The sequence below is a fragment of the Pteropus vampyrus genome, unplaced genomic scaffold, assembly GCF_000151845.1.
Source record: "Pteropus vampyrus isolate Shadow unplaced genomic scaffold, Pvam_2.0 Scaffold74, whole genome shotgun sequence".
Classification (NCBI taxonomy): domain Eukaryota; kingdom Metazoa; phylum Chordata; class Mammalia; order Chiroptera; family Pteropodidae; genus Pteropus; species Pteropus vampyrus.
Window position 1 is genome coordinate 7,199,007 of NW_011888855.1, and position 17,271 is coordinate 7,216,277.

The 17,271-nt window shown below is 47.7% G+C and overlaps 1 protein-coding gene and 1 pseudogene across 1 annotated transcript in view; both read left to right on the forward strand.

The window, feature by feature from the left end:
- Positions 1–5,595, forward strand: part of TGFBI (transforming growth factor beta induced) — a 32,289-nt gene extending 26,694 nt beyond the window's left edge. The window contains exons 11-15 of the mRNA XM_023532011.1: positions 1,114–1,238; positions 2,464–2,566; positions 3,151–3,230; positions 4,310–4,334; positions 4,961–5,595. Coding sequence (XP_023387779.1) covers positions 1,114–1,238; positions 2,464–2,566; positions 3,151–3,230; positions 4,310–4,334; positions 4,961–5,001 — 374 coding nt within the window. The 3' untranslated portion in view covers positions 5,002–5,595. The remainder of the gene's footprint in view (positions 1–1,113; positions 1,239–2,463; positions 2,567–3,150; positions 3,231–4,309; positions 4,335–4,960) is intronic.
- On the forward strand, positions 4,624–4,742 carry LOC111741207 (annotated as a pseudogene).
- Positions 5,596–17,271: the final 11,676 nt, after the last annotated feature.

Consider the following 17,271-nt stretch of genomic DNA (forward strand, 5'->3'; position numbering starts at 1 on the left):
GCTGTGTGAGAGCAGAGGAGGGGAGTGGGCAAAGCTTGCCAAATATGCCCTTCCTCAGGCCTGCGGGCGCGATTAGACCCCAGCGCTCCTGGGGGATGGAGGGCTGGCCAGGTGTTAGCAGTCATTCCAGGTGTTAGAGATCTCGGAAGAGAGAGGCCCCTGGCACCTCGGGGTCAGCTTGGCTCAGCACCTCCAGGCGGTGTTTCTGTGGAAAGGGAACTCTTGCCAGCTCCAGGTTGTGGATGTTGGAAATCACTCGGTACCCGTGGCTGCATCGCATGGATTTGTCAGTAACCAAGTGAATTCTCTAAAATGCTTTAAAACTTCCTCCATTCTCAGTTTCAAGATGCTGGAAATAGCCATCCATAAGCCCTAGGGAGGTCTAGCCATTTGGCTGGTAATGTGAGTATCAGGGGCAGCCTTGATGTCAATGAAATGAAAGGGCAGCTGGCAACTTGAAGACTTGCCTCCCACACTTAATTCGGGAAATGCCTGTGCACCTTTATGAGCAATCAGATGTTTTCCCCAATTGGTGGAGAAGCTGATGTGGCCTGGAAGGAATGCTGAGATGTGAGGAGGAGGGACGCTGCGGCGGGAATCCCCCCCTCGGCCTGACCTCATCGGCTCCATAGCTCCTCCAGATTGCAGCTGTCGACTCTTTTAAGTTCTCTCTTCAGGAAATAGCCGTCTCAGAATATGCATTTGAGAGTAGAATGTGTAAATATTTCACTACTGTGTTATAACCATCAGGAGCCACACTGATGATGAAATGTCCCAGATGCTAGTGCTGGAAATGTCCCTGGCTTTCCAAGCAAATATTTAGCTCATGGAAACATGAGTCATACTCACAGAGGAGTATGGATTAACTCCTCAGCATCACAGAGAGCAACCCACCAGCTATAGGGGAGAGTCATGGCCTCATTCCCTGGTCATTACGCAGATGGTGGGATCGAGGGCTGAGCACACAGCGAGTGCTCAATGAGTATGTATTAGCGAGGCAGAGAGTTCTCCATCTCAGGGGTGACCACTTGCATCTTCTCCTCTGGGCCCTCCTTGACCATGCCAATTACCAACCTTAGGATTAACTCTGCTTTCTTTCCCACAAACCTGCAGGCAATGCTAAGGAGCTTGCCAACATCCTGAAATACCACATTGGCGACGAAATCCTGGTTAGCGGAGGCATCGGGCCCCTGGTGCGTCTGAAGTCTCTCCAAGGCGACAAGCTAGAAGTCAGCTCGGTGAGTGTCTGAAAATTTAAAAGCTGGCTGCGCTCTGCTACCAAGGTTCCAGGGGCACATCTCATCCCTGGGATGGCATTAGACACATGCACAGTCTTTAAGACACATCTTGAATCTCTGAATGCATGTTGTCTATAGAAAGAAAGAAAATAGAAAAGGATTTTCAGGAAAATCAAATGAGACTGTGCTTAAACGTGACTAAGAAAGTCCAGATTTGCAGTGGAATAAAGCATCTGATTGACATCTGGGTGAGGCTATTAGATCTTCCTGCCCTTAAGGAGATGTTAGGCAATTACTTGTGTGCATTGAGAAATCAGTCCCCAGTTCCCTTCCCATGCTCACCACCCCCCCACCCACCCCCCAAATTCAGGGCTTACTGAGCTGCACCATGAACCAGACCATGCCAAGAGACTTTTCTTCTGATGCTTGGTCTGTGGGCCTTCCCTTGCTCTGCATGTTCCACTTTGGAACTGCCTCAGAGGACCCCAGCTCCAAGGCAGCCCAGCTCTGGGAAACTGCCTATGGCCTCCTCGGCTGCACCAGCAAGGCCACTGACCCCCTTGTGGGGGGACCACTCTTCCGGTGTGCGACTGGCTCATCTTCTGCTTCCTGCTCTCTCCTGACCTCAGCCATTCCTTTGCTCGTCAGTTTCTCTCCAGAACATAGGAAGGCATGCAGAGAGGCAGGTATACGATGCAGGTTCTCTGAGAGTCTCCCAGCTTTTAGATTTAGAGTGTCGGGTCCTGTCTGTCACAGGCTTCAGTTCCCCCTTCCACTTTGGGTTTGATACATAGGTCATTCAGGAAGGCCTGGGATAGATTTACCCTGGGTGTGATTCCTGTGAGAAAATCCTAAGTAGGAGAAGTGGAAAGAGCCTTTACCCAGAGCTGGCGGCCCAGCTTCTGTCCCCATCCTTCTCACCTACTTAGTTTAAAGGGGACACTTGGCCTCTATTGAGTTTCAGTTTCCTCTTCTGCTAAGTAGAACATTAATATCTGCCTTCTCAATATCCATTGCTGTGAAGACAAAGTGAGTAACACACAAGCATTTTGTAAGTTACAATATTGAGTCCACACAAGGGATTAGAATGAATCCACCAGGGACTGTTCCTTTCATCAGAGTATCCCCAACACTTAGCAAAGGATCTGGCATCCAGAAGCTCTCAGTAAACATTTGCTGAATGAATGAAATAAATATACGTTCAACAATTGTCTCTTTCTCCCAGAAAAACAATGCGGTGTGTGTCAATAAGGAACCTGTTGCTGAATCTGACATCATGGCCACAAATGGCGTGGTCTATGCCATCTCCAGTGTCCTGCAGCCTCCAGGTAAGGCCCTGACGTATCCCATTCCCACTCACTCTGCAGCTGGCCCTTCTCTGCACATAGCAGCTGGTGTTCGATCGAAAAACTCTTCTGAGCAAAAGTAAGAATAAAGTGCGACATGCAAACTGAGCCGCCGTGGACGGCGTCACTGCGTCTGATCGAAAGTGAATTAGGAACTGTCGTTTCAAAGGCGCTACACCAAGGAACACAAGGACAGATCTCTCTTTGCTGAATTTCCTGGCTGTCTCAGCCCCACTCAGACACAGCCCAGTTGTTTGTCACAAGTGGATGCATTGAACGTGGTTCAAAGCACCCCTCTTACAGCAAGCACTGCGCCTTATGGGAGCTCTCTTTACCTCCAGAAAAGTTGAAGTTGAGGCCAGGCTCTACCCTCGCTTGTGCATTCACCTTTCTTTGCACTCTCTCCCCAGGGGCCAAATTCTGCCCTGAGTTAGGAAAGTTATAAAGGAAAACTTCATTGGAAAATGTGAGCCAGAAAGCCCAACAATGCCCCTCACTCATAGCTGTTATGAATGACATGCTAATAGTTTCTCTCTCACCAAAGCTGCCTTTTCCTTCTTCTCCAGCCAACAGACCTCAGGAACGAGGGGATGAACTTGCAGACTCTGCACTTGAAATCTTCAAACAGGCATCAGCATTTTCCAGGGTAAGATGCCTGCTAGGCTCGTCCTTGGCCCGAGCAGCCCTGGGTCCTCTTTTTGGGCCCTTGGAGAAGGCTCTTTGGACCCCTGTCTTTCTCAGCGGCTCTCCCAGGGCAGTCTCAAAACTTCTTCCCACTCCCATTGGAGCATCCTTAGCCCTGGTCTATGTGAGGCTCAGGGCAAAGATCCCAAGCATCCCCTGCTCCTTCTGTGGGCAACACCCAAGCCTTTAAACCGGGGCCCCTGAGCACCAGTCTGTGGGGAAGCCACTGCTGTGAGAACAGATACAGCTCTAGAATCTATCTGTCCGAGGAGGGCAACCCATCCTGAATTCGCCTTATGGTGGCCTGGCCTGCCCTAAGCCTGGACCTCCAAGTCACTCTTCTGTTTTCCATGACATGGTCCCGCTTGGGTGATGCTGGGGCTTCCTGGGCAGTAGTGTGAGTTCTGGATACAGAACAGGCTGTGTGTGGAGCCTCCCTTCCTTGCCTCAGCCCCACCTCCCTCTCAGACCCTCTGAATCTTTGCATGCTTCTCTTCCTGCTCCCCACCTTGCCCACGGCCCAGGAGCCCCTACTCAGGCTCCTTTGCTGCTTCTCGTTAGGTAGAGCCCCTTGGGAATATGAGGCATCTAACGGGTTTGCATTTCAAGAGAAAAGGCTACAAGAGTCGGTCCTTAACCCAGAGGCCTGCAGCTGAAACATGTCACTTTACTTCTGAACAGAGGTGTCTCCTTAGCACCCCTCAGCAAAAGGTTCTTGTCCCTGAGCTCCTACTCCCAAGAGCTTCCCCCTGTGCAATCCCAGCTCCCCAAGCTCCAGGCTGGTGTCTCAGTGGAAGCCAGGCTTTGGGGTCTCCCAGGAGTGTCCACCTTAGACTCTACTCGGTAGGAGTTTGCACATCACTCAGGGATGCTGAGGCCAACTGAGAGGCTCCCCCGGGCCCAGCAGTTCCATGTCCCCCTTCCTCTTTCTCATCCCTAACATTCATTCTGACTAGAGGTGGCAGTGGGCGAAGCCACTGCCATGAGCAGGTGCAGGTGTAACTTTCACTAGAAAACCTGACACCTTATGTTTTCTTTCAGGCAACCCAGAGCTCTGTGAAACTAGGTAAGTCTGGTCTGGGCTTGAATTCCCCATAGACTCGTTTGGGCCTTACGCTCAAGCAGGCCATGCCTACCATCTGCCGTATATAGATAAAAACATCACGGTGCAATAAAGCAGGCCAGGCCTTGGGGGTCGGGTGCAGAACACCCAATTTCCTTCTCTCTAGGATGGAGATAATAAGAGTACCAACCTTTTAGGGCTGATGTGAGTGTTTGGCTTTGGGAGCCTGGGAATATTGCACAGGGGCTTGGCAGGAGCCCATGGTGAGGACGCAGTTCCAAGCTGGTAGATGTACTACGGCCATGCCACCCTGAACGTGCCCGATCTCGTCTGATCTCGGAAGCCAAGCAGGGTCGAGCCTGGTTAGTACTTGGATAGGAGACCACCTTGGAATACCAGGTGCTGTAAGAGTTTAAAAAAAAAAAAAACAAGCTGGTAGACGCAGAAAATCCTAGTTCAGAACCTCACTGAGTAAGAGAGGAAGTTTCACAAACCACACAGCACCTGCGGATGCAGGAGAGTGTGGCAGTAGGAGTCCACTTGGCCCCCGTGCTCATGAATCTGATGATGTTCTAGACAGACATGGGGAAGCCCGCATCATTTTCACCTTCCAAACTTCTCTCTTTCAGCCCCTGTCTATCAGCGGTTATTAGAGAGGATGAAGCATTAGTACGAAGAACCGCAGAGGGAATGCACTGCTGCAGCTCCTCGCCAGTTTCTCTGTTTGCCAAAGAGACTGTTCTCGAAACCAAATATCACACTTCCATGTACATGGGCCGCACCATAATGAGATCTGAGCCTTGGGTGGGTTGGGGGAGGAGGGAGAAAGATGATGTACTTTTAGATTTTGTTCCCCCTGAACATGGCCGTTCACCCACTGCCTGCAGAGACCTGGATGTCACTGCCTGACATTTACTTCCAGGAAGGACCACTCCCAAAATGTGGAATTCCCGCCTATGCCAAGTGCTCTGGAAAAGGGAGCCGAAGTTTGTGGAGCTCCCAAAACATGAATCAAGCAATCCAGCGTCATGTGGGAGTCTTGGCACAGATTTTGTAAAGCTCTTTCACAGCTGGAGAAATGGCATCATTATAAGCTATGAATTGAACTGCTCTGTCAAACATGTCTCAAGCCTATGCATGGCTTGGACACTTCTGTGTGGCCCAGTCCAGATAGAGGAGAGAGGGTAGGTGGAGCATGCAGAGCCCAGGATTTCCCAGGTGTGGCAGAGCCATGGTGTGTTTGTAATAAAACCAAAGAAACATGCCCGTGTGGAGACGGACTGTGTGCTGGCCTGGGCATTCACCAGGGACGGGTTTCTGTTCCTCAGGGCTGTGATGCTGCTTCATACTGAGACTGCACCTGAGAGCAGCTCAGCAGAGAGCCTGGAGGTTGGTCTGGTCCTCACATACCCCGACAGCACACGAGATTTGAACCTGACTTTGTTGAACTTGTGTCCGTTTCAGTTTCCATGAGCCCTGGGGCCTCGAGTCCTCCGTGTTCACTTCACCAACAACTTTACTTCTCTTATTGGCCCGAGGCATCCGTCTTGCCTTCCAGTATTGTGACTCTGTGAAGTAGTTGCCCATAGTTCCATTATGCAGATGAAGAGACTGAGGCTCAGGAGAGGGAGAACCACTGGTAACACAGAAAATGGCTGAGCTGGGCCAGCAGCCCAAGCCTTCTGACCCCCAGAGGCCATTTGACAAGCAAGCAAGTCCCAGGTTTCCCAGGTCATACCCTCTATTCGGACCCACATTCAAATCCCGTTCCCTGCTCCTTTGTGTTCTCCATCTCAAACCATCCTCAGCGTTGAGAGGCTAGTGTGGCCATGGCACCATTGCTCCCTCCTTTGTGGCCTTGGGTCTGGCACTTAACCTCTCAGTGCCTCTGTTTCCTCACCTGTAATGGGAATGACCGTTACATCTCCTTCAGAGGTCCACTGTGAAGGTGAAGCAAAATGATGCTTATAAAATGCTTGGCACGGGATTAGGTATCATTGGTATTATTCTCATGCTATTTAAGACTGCTCAGGATCAGTGCAGCTGAGAATCTTTTTTGTGTCTTTTCCAAAGGCAGCACACTTGTCTGGAAAATGGTTCAGCCCAGCCCTCCCACACTTCACTCTGCCGAGGCTGACTCACTCCAGCAGGCGGAGCTCATTACACTTAATGGACCCAATGACCCAAAGGTGGCGATGTCTGCAGCGCCACTGCTGGCCTGCCCACTGCTGGGAACAGCGCAATGGCCTAGCAGATGGCCCCTCCCTTCCATAGCCTCCAGTCTGGGGAAGAACACATGACATGTCACCCAATAAAGTCATTCATTCATTTATTCTACAGATAGAAAATCGTTCATCAGCCAATGGCACTATCGCCTGCATATCCATGTGGACGTGGAAGGACAATTCAGTGGTTCTGTGCAGATAATAGAGTCTGAGGAAGTTGAGGCTGGGAGCCGGGACACCCAGGAGCTCCCAGAGTGGGGGTAGTTGAGAGGAGTGGAAGGAGCTAACCTGGTAAGCTGTCAGACGGGGTGAGAGAGGCAGCCTGTGTGTGCCTGGTTTGTCATTTTCCCACAGCTCTGCCCTGCTCACTGCCCGGCAGTCAAACCAGCTTGGGTTGCCAGTGACGCCTTAGCTCATGCTAGGTGTGCTGCAGCTCCGCTTCATGTTCAGCGCCCAAAACACACTTTATAAGATGACATTGGAACCCGAAGAAGTGACTAGTGTAACTTTTAAAGATCTTTTATTTTTAAATAAAAATCACCCCAAGATTCCTTAAAAATGTCAAACCCCCCCTACATCTGTCCCTTTGACCTCTGCCCTGCCCCCACCCAACCTCCCTAACAATGGGAGTCAGGCTAAGTATTAGGTGCTGCCATCTGGAGATGGACTTTCAGGGCTGAGGGGTCAGCCTCTGCCTGTTTCCAGATGGATGACTGCTGGAGGGAGGTGTACGCCTGCCTGTGCCCCACTTGGTCAGAAGGCCAGAGGGCAGCCCAAGCCAGATAGAGGTTGTCTAGGCCTTGTCTGAGCCCAGACTGCTGAGCACCAACCAGGAGAAGGAAGGAGAGGGAGAAGGGAAAGGGGCTCTGCTTGGTCATTCTGTCTCTGCTGTCATTCTGGGGCTACCAGGCCTCTGGGGTGTGGAGAAGACTGCAAAGACCCTCAGCATGAGGGCCCAACGGTCTTCTAGGCTGGGATGTGCCATCTGCACACAGGATGTCTAGACCTGACCTGTCCAACTGACGGGACAGCTCAGCTGTGGGAACGGAGGAGGAGCCACTGCACTGAGCCTAAATGCATGATTTTCTACACCTGACATCAGTCCTATAAAATGGGTGAGTGCTAGTAGAACTTTCATTTTACTGCTGTGGAAATGGAAGCTTAAAGAGGCAAAGCAGTTCGCTGGGTCACGGAATCGGAAAAGGCTGGAACACAAATCGGGCCCAAGTGACTCCAGACCCTATACTCTTACCCACTCTATTCCTTCTGCCCCACTACACAGTCCATTGAGGAGGCCCCCAGGCAGCCTTAGGCAAGTTGGACATGAGGCCCAGGGTAGCCAGCAAGGGCTCGAAAACCTCACCCCTCTTGAGAAGCCCCAGGCAGCCTGGTCTCTGCTAGTACAGCCTCGCTCATAACTTGTTTACATGTTGCTGGTGAGCTGAGAGAGGGACCCACACAACCATGGATGCCTCAGCCACATGGGTGACAGCTAAGAAGAGAGGAAAGAGATTCTCACGCAGAGGAAAATACCTCTGTGTTTAAAACCATAATTCAGTGTCATGCTCTGAGAGGAGCTGCCTGGAATATTGTGCTCAGAAGTTTTCCAGAGCCAGGAGAGAGGGCCATGGAATGAGGGACGGGCCCAACGTCTTGTCCAGAGAAGTCATGTGGGGCTGCTCTGGCCATCCCTGCCTGGTGAGGAAAGAAACATCTACTCCGTGGGGTCCTTTGGCCAAAGCCCAGACTAAAGCAGTTCAGAGAATAAGTGATGGGGCAGTGGGACACACACACACACACACGCACACACACACATACTCTCTCTCTCTCTCTCTCTCTCTCTCTCTCTCTCTCTCTCTCTCTCTCTCTCTCTCTCTCTCTCTCCTATAGGCCTAAGAGGTCTAAGACAGCCTCAAGCATAGATAACTCAACTCACTCCACACCCTCTCCTGGGTGGGGAGAGGACTCTGAGACCTGGAGGAGGAAGGCTGTGCACTTGCCCACAAGAACCTTCCAGCTCTGGCCTCAGGCCTGTTGGGGGCTGGCCCCACAGAGTCAACTACACCCCAGCCAGCTGCTTTGTCCCTGCCAGCCAGACGAAGCTTGCCATCAGTGGGACAGGAGTGGAGCTGACATGGAAACCTGAAGGATGAGGGGGCTGGGGAAGAGAATTCGGGCCAAAAGAACAGTGTGCCATCTCTGAGGCGAGTGCTAGGGAGGCGTGTGTGGCCACAGTGGAGAAAGTAGAGAAAATTCCCCTGGTGAGATATCTGAGAGGCAGACAATGCCAGGCCTTGTGGACTGTGGTAAGAATTTTAGACATTATCCTTAAGACAATCAGAAGCCACGAGAGGGTTTTAGTTGGGGAAAAGAATTGGGGAGAAGTGTGCCATGATCAGATTTTTATTGTAGTAAAATATAAACAGTATGAAATTAATCATTTTAACCATTTTTAAGTGTACAGTTCAGTGATATTAAATACATTCAGAGTGTTGTGCAACAAATCGCCAGGATTATTTTCGTCTTGCAAAACTGAAACTATATCCATTTAAACACCGATTCCTCATTCTGCCTCGCCCCCAGCTCCTGGTAACTGTGGTTTGACCTTCCGTTTCAGTATTGTAGGTATGTCCTTCATACAAATAGAATCATACCGTATTTGTCCTTTTGTGACTGGCTTATTTTACTTAGAACGCCTTCAAGGTTCATCCATGTTATTGCATGTGTCATAATTTCCTTCATTTTTAAGGCTAACTAACATTCCATTGTTTATATACCACATTTTGTTCATCCATTCATCCCTTAATGGACAGTGGATTGCTTCCACCTTCAGGCTACTGTGAATATAACTGCTATGAACACGGGTGTACAAATATCCGTACAAGTTCCTGCTTTCAATTCTTTTGGATATATACCCAGAAGTGGAATTGCTGGATCATATGGTAATTCTATTTTTAATGTTTTGAGGAACTGCCATACTGTTGTTCACAGTGGCTGCACCATTTCACATTCTCACTAACAGTACACATGGGTTCCAATTTTTCCACATTCTCATCAACACTTGCTATTTTCTGTTTCTTGATAATAGCCAACCTAATAGTTGTGAAGTGATATCTCATTGTTTTGATTTCATTTTGTTCCCTAGTGAGTGATGCTAAGCATCTTTTCATGTACTTATCAGCCACTTGTATATCTTCTTCGACGAGATTGCTATTCAAATCTTTATCCATTTTTGAATTTGGTTATTTGCTTTTCCATTGTTGAGTTTTAGGAGTTCTTTATATATCCTGGATTTGAATCCCTTAAAAAATGTATGACTTGCAAATATTTTCTCCCATTCTGTGGGTTGCCTTTTTACTCTGTTGATAGTGTCCTTTGATGCATAACAATTTTTAACTTTGATGAAGTTAAAATTTACCTATTTTTTTTCTTTTATTCCCTATGCCTTTCATGTCATATGCAAGAAATCGTTGCCAAATCCAATGTTTCCCCCATGTTCTTTTTCAAGTTTTATAGTTTTAGCTTTACATTTAGGTCTTTGGTCCTTCTAGAGTTAATTTTTACATATGGTGTAAGGTAATGGTCCAACTTCATTCTTTCGCATGTAGATATCCAGTTTTTCCAGCATTTATTCGAGAGATTGTCCATTCTCCATTGAATTATCTTGGCACTTTTTGTTTTGAAAATCATTTGACCATATATGTGAGGATTTATTTCTGGGATATCTGTTCTATTGGTCTATATGTCAATCTTTATGTCAGTACCACACTATTTTGATTACTGTAGTTTTGTAGTGAGTTTTGAAATCAATAAGTATGAGTTATCCACCTTTGTTCTTTTTCAGGATTGTTTTGGCTATTCACAGTTGGTTAAGACTATGAATTTTAGAATGGGTCTTTCTATTTCTGAAAAAAAAAAAAATCATTGTGATTTTCATAAGGATTACATTAAATTTGTAGCACTTCCCGAAGCCTATTGCTTTGGGAAGAGGTCAGGCCTGAGATGGGTGTTTGAGAGTCATCAAATATAGATATTATTCAAAAACAGTGACTAGGCGAGACCACCTACGGAGAATGTAGGTAAAGAAGAGTGCCTGGGACAGAGCCCTGGGCTGCTCTGGCATCTAGAGGCCTGGTAGAGGAAGGGAAACCTGCAAAAGGGCCTGAGAAGTTGGATGTGGACTCCTGGATGCCAAGGTAGGAGGGCCTTTAGGAAGGAAGGAACACCAACTGTGTTAAATTATTGGTGTGCCGTTGGATTTGGTTACACGAATGTCATCAGTAACCTTGACAAGAGCATTCTCAGGGGAGGCAAGAGGACTGCATCTGGAGAGTGAGGGAAACAGGGTGAGAAGGGTACATTTTCTGGTTTGAGTGTTTGAAAGGATGCCATTTTCAGGGATTGAGAACCCCAGATGTGAACAAATAACTGGAAATAATCTAGTCATTCATTCTCGCCCTTCACACCTGGATCGGAAGCCCTGTGCATTCATCATCATCACAGTCCTAATAACATACATGGAGTAATTTCTCACTTCCTTTTGGGCTTTCCCCTGCTATGGGGTGAGCTACTCTGTGGTAGGGATTCTGTCCCACTCCTGCGTATCAGCACTTTTGCACAGGGCCTGGCACACAGTTTTCAAAAGGTGTAATCCCAGGGCCTGGTTTCCAGAAAACAAATGGCTCCTTCATTCAGGAAGGTGGGCTCAGGCCCCTGTTGCTGTATGAAAAGGAAGAGGAGGCCTCCCAGACACTTGGGGTATCCTTCTAGGGGCTCTTGTGAATGTGGGTTGGAGGAAGCTTACACACAGTGCTCTCTTTAGGGCTCCCGTAGAAAAGCAGAGGGTGGCCTTGTGGGCATCACCATCTCCAGGGCAGCCTGCCTGCCCAGCTCTGTTTCTGACCACTTTGGCTAAGAAGACACCCTAACTGAGAGAGGGCACCCATACATAGGTCAGCAGGCCTCTGGTCAAAGAGAACTTCTGGGTCTAGAGAACAGAAAAATAGCTGCTTAATTACACAGCTGACTGAGTCACTTCATCTTGAACAGGTGACCCAACTCTCTTATCTAGCCCCTGTGGGGAGAAAGTTTCGTGCTTTGAGTTTTCCCCATTTCCCAGATCCTCTCTCTTCCTTCAGTTCTGTTAGAAAGAAGAAATCCTGAGATTTGGGAACGGCAGGGAAAGTCATCTGATTAAACATCCTCTTTGGGGTAGAAATGAGTTTTCAAGTGAACAGATGGAAAACCGCTCTCCTTCCCATCAGTGAGGCCAGTGAGTCCCTATGGCTTCTTGGCAACGGCTCCTAAATAATTCAAGTTCAAGGAAGCCGTCCGCACTCAGGGACCTTTCCCTGATGCCAGCTCTCAGTAGGGCTCCCAGAAGTGGACGGTGAGGGGAACAGCCCTGCTGGAGATTAAGGCTTAGTAACAACGCGGTGGAGGGAGGGGAGTGAAAATGGGCTAAGGTGTAAGCGCACCTGTTTTCTTCGTTCTTTATTCATGCCAGGAGCAGCTCCTCAGAACATGCCTGAGAATGCAGGAAAAAGAGACTCTGAATTGCCCAGAAGCAGCCTGAAAACCCAGCCTTCCTTTGAGAGGCAATGCCTTCATTCAGATCCTATCGACTTCCAGCCTAGAGTGGGGAATCCTAATAAAACCAGGCAATCCTGATAAAAACTGGGGACTCTGTCCTCAGGAAAATGCACAGATACCTACAACACGTGGTTTTGATGACTGACCATTTCTCCTCAAGCCCTACTCTAAAATACATTTCACACAGACCTGAGTTCGGCAGCACTGCCCACTTCATGAGTGCAGCAAGCAAGTCCTCTGCTCCTAAAGCATCTACTTAGACACACAGCAGGTCGTCAGTAAATATAGAATGAATAGGCCATCGAACCACAGCAGTTTCTAAAAGCCTGCAACAGGGCATAGAGCTGTTCCTCAGTGGCATAGTGGCAGCCTGACAACGAGAGGACAGAAAAGTCAGAACCAGGTGTGATGTGGAGAGGCCTTCACACAGAGGTTATATGTAGCCCACCTCAGCAGATGTACCCTGGTGAGAATCCCAGCCGATGTCGGGTATGGGCTAACCTTGGCCCAGAACACAAAACATTTTCGACAGGGCAGAATCTACACTGATGGAAACACCTTTGTGGTTTATAGTTTACATACTGGGGAGAATTCAACCAAGAGAACTACCCCATAAATAAAAGAAATCTTTGAAGGTGTTTATCAATAGCCTACACCTTTTTTGGAAATCATGAAATTTATACCAGTGAACAAAAATTAATTCTGTCATCTTTCTAACAATAGTTATAGCTTAAGAAAAATCATATTTGCAATTTATTTTTATTTCCTAAGGTGTCTATCATTTTCTTGTTACCTTTCCAATCTAATTTGAATTTGATTTACTGTAAAATAGGAATTCAGGGTCTCAATGCATAATTTCACCTCCAAATTTTTCTCCCACTACCAGGAATTCAACAATTACTTCCTTCCCCATGATGCTGTGCTGCCTTCCTAGAGATGTGTTTTCTTCTCAGTCATATCAGCTTGTGTCTTGGGGCCACATTTTCTGTTCCTTTGATCTACGTGCTGTGCTCCACCAGCATCACACCACTTAGACTGGTGTTAACTTAGTATCTTTTAACATCCCATAGAGTCAAATTCCTTTGCTTTTGAAGATAACTTTTTTTTTTTTACAAAATTAACACTTTCTCCTTGCAAAAGCTTTAGAAAATATAGAGAAACAGAATGAAAGGTTAGCCATAATTCTAACAACCAGTGATAACCGTTGTCAAATTATTGGAGCAGACCCTTCCAGCTGTTTTTGAGGGAAATGTAAGATACATAACAAATTGCACTTTTCCTTTATTGTGCCAAAATAAATTATTAAAAAGTTTCAAAATAAAGATGAAGCAGGCACTGTGGTAGGCTGAATTTAACACGGCCTCTATAACCTTCACCCCTGGATTTGTTCCTCTGATGGCAAAAGGGAGATTCTTCAGGTGGGTCCAATCTGATCACGCAGCCCTTTGAAAGCAGATTTTTTTTCCAGCTGGTGACAGAAGAGGAAGTCAGAGAGATCTGAATACCGAGAACTGGATGCAAAGTTGCTGGTTTGAAAATGGAGGGAGCTTCTAGGAGCAGAGAGCAAACCCCCCACCCCCTCCGGCCCCAACAGCCAGCAAGAGAATGGGGACCTCAGAGATAACCCCGGCAGGGAACTGGATTCTGCCACCCACTCACGTGAGCTGGGAAACGCTTTCTTCTCCAGGGCCTCCAGGTAGGAGCCCACCGACACTGTGACTTTAGCCTGTGAGACCCTGAGCAGAGAACCCAGTCGAGTCCACCCAGAATTCTCACAGAACTGTGAAGTGATCGATGGGTATTGTTTTAAGCCACTAAGGTTGTGATAACTTGTTAAACAGTGATAAAAAACTAATATATTTAGGCATTTAAACCAGTGACAAAATTTAAAGCCCTTTTATTATCTTTCTAACGGTATTTTCAGACCCTGTGAGGCCCTGCTGTGTAGGTAAAGGCCCTTCCTCTAGGAAGTGGGGTGAATCTTACCCCTAAAACTGTCCCAGACCCACAAGATCGCTGCTGAGAGTGGGGGTCTGGAACTTGCATGGACTGGCAGCCTCCCTTACCCACACACTGCCTTTCTCCCCTGGTGGGCTAGGTGTTGCCCTAAGGCATTCACTGCACACACAGTGGGACTACCTTCTACTGACAAAGGATGGTCCCTGTAACCTGAGTCCGTGAAGCTCACTGGGCTTTTGAGGAACCAAGAACTTTGCATTTTAACGCATTTAAAAGTCTGCAAGTTTCTGTCCTATAGTAGCCAAGGGCGGCCATAGGGACGGCTAGTGAGAGAGATTGGGTCACAAAGGGCCCTGGAGTTCTTCCAATCCAATCCTACTCTCTGGTGCCAATCATAATAATTAAAGCCCCTTCTCACTGAAAGTCTCAGCTAGGTATTTTACACTCACATTCTCATTTATTATCTTATCGTTGTCCTAGTTCACAGAGGAGGAAACTGAGGCTCAGAGATGTTATGTAACTTACTCAAGGAGACATCGTTAAATAAGTGATGGAGCCAGGATTCTGACCCAACTCCCACTTTAGACTCTTCTAATCCCTACTTTAGTAGCCAAGCGGAAGGCGTGCACCCGGCGACAGCTCACACAGCGGTCAGTGGCTCTCAGTCTTGCATGTTAGAATGCTCTGTGGGGCTCTTTAAATTCCTGAAGCTTGGACCTCAATGCCAGAGATTCTGATTTTAATTGGTCTTAAGAGAATTAGGCCTCAGTTTCAAAATCTCCCCTGGCGATGTTAATGTGCAGAGCAGAGGTACCCCTAGGGACTTTGTTACATATTCAGATTCTCTGCCCTGCGCTGTGAAATTCTGTTTCAGCTGGGCCAGGGGGAAGCCCAGGAATTCTCATATTTACCCTGCCCCCACACCGTGCTTTTTATACTTCTTAAAATGAAGATTCTGACTTGGAGCCTCAGGTTCTGCATTTCAAACATTTCCAGGTGACACCAATGCTATTGATCTGGGAGACTCATTTTAGGTGGTAAGTGTCCCAGCAGATTTAGAAGAACTGCCCTAGACCAGTGTCCCAAAGTGCAGTCCTAGGACTAGCAGCATCTCCCAGGAACTAGTTAGAAACAAAAAATTGGGGGCCCTACCTGAGACTTACTGGATTAGAAACTCGGGGGTGAAGCTACCTGTTTTAACAAGTCTCCCAGGTGACTCTGACGCAGGAGACAGTATAAGAACACTATTAGAGGACTGGGTCACATCTCTGGGACAGAGCCAGCAGAGAAGGGTGCCTGGCTTTCAGTCTGTGCTCTGGCCTCCAGACCCAGGAGGCCAGGTCGGGTTGAGCAGGAAGTAGACTAGGATCCTGCCAGCCACATCTGGACCCAGCATGAATTCTCCAGTTTCCTGACAGAGTCAGGGGCAGCCAAGTTAGTATCATTATGCAAATATGCAAAAAGCAACATTCTTGAAGGAAAGTCGTTGACTGTGATTTTAATGAGATCTGGCTCGGACAGCTCTCCAGATGTCCATCTATTGGTTCACCAACAGCCAGGGAGATGCAATATAAAGTTTGTTGGGTTGGTTTTTCTTCTCAGTTTAATGCATCTGTTTCTGGAGCCTAAACACCCATTTCTAGAAAGCAGCGGGGATTTCTCTGGCCTGGGGAAATAGGGAAAATTAGTACCTCCCTGAAAGGAGGGTGTGGGATTATACTGAACATTCGCTCATTCTTTCTTTCAACAAATATGTATTGAATGCCTGTTATGTGTCAAGCAGCTGTGCTACGAACTGAGAGGATAAATAGCAATACTGTTTATTATGTTAGTTAATGGTATACTAATTAACAAGCATGTGTTAAAAAAATTTAACTTCCAGGCCATTGTTAACAAAAAAAAAAAAAAAAAAAAGAGGGAGGAGGAAGGAGGAGGAGGAGGAGGAGGAGGAGGAGGTGGAGGAGGAGGTGACTGGTCTTGGGGCATGGCATCTAAACCACGAGCAGCCTGGCTAGGTAAGAAAGACATGTCCATCATCCTGCAGTTTTGCAAGCATTTTTATACATCAAGTAAGGGAAGAAAGATGTAAGCCATTCTGAAAGGATTTATATTAGCTGTAGACACCAGGGACCAGGGAATGGGAGGAGGTGAAGCGGAGCTAGTCCTGGCCTAGGCGCAGATGAGTCCCAGAGAAGAAGTGTCCACCACATGGATTAGCTGTGGGTGGCAGGTTGGGAAGCTCATGTGCAAATAAGAAGCTGAGGCCCCTGGGCTTCGATGGCACCTGGCTATTCTCTCTTTCGAATAATCACAGAAATAGCCACCTGGAAATTGATCCTAAATTCCAACAAATACACAAGAATGTGAGCAGTCTTTGGTCAGAGCTGGTCCACAGTAATTAGCAAGCTAACTGTTCTGTCTATCATTCTCTGGTTATTGTAATTTTAATTTGGAACATCTCAGAATTTTTTTTCTGGTCATTAGCATGGTTAATTAATGGATATAGTTTCTGGTATCTTTACAATTAATATTTTCTCACCTATGAGGTAGGTTATATTATCTGTACACCCTCATTTTGCAGATGAATAAATTGAGGCTCAGGAAAAGCATCATGTGCCCCAGGTCACATAACCAGTTGTGGGGCTGTGGGTGGGGATGCATGTGGGGAGCAGGGCTGTTTTACCTATTGCCTGTGTTCGTGCAAAACTGTGAGTGGAGGCACTTGGTTAAAGGTCCTAAAGGGGAAGTCCACTTGTGATGTAAAAACTTTTGCCAGCTTGTGTCTCCTAGGTGAGTCCCCACTGACTCCACCTGTCTCCACCTTACCCCACCACCCCACCCCCATCCATACCAGCCCCAGGAGAGCGGAAGAAAGAGAAGCGCCTTTTGGTTCTGAATGTCCTCCTCCTGGGACAGCTGTCATTTGACTCATCTATGCCCTTGGCACTGAGTCACCGTCTCATCATTGGACCCTACTCCATGCTAGGCACGGTGCTTGTCACCAGGGACACAATGGGGATGAGAAAAGCAAGAGAAGGATGGAGGGAACAGCTTGACTCACTGGTCTAGCTCTGGGGATTGGTGGGATCTTCTCTACTCTGAAGAGACCCATCCCATCAACACCGTGCCTGCCTGAGAGGCCAAGTGCCAGGGTCCCCTTCCCC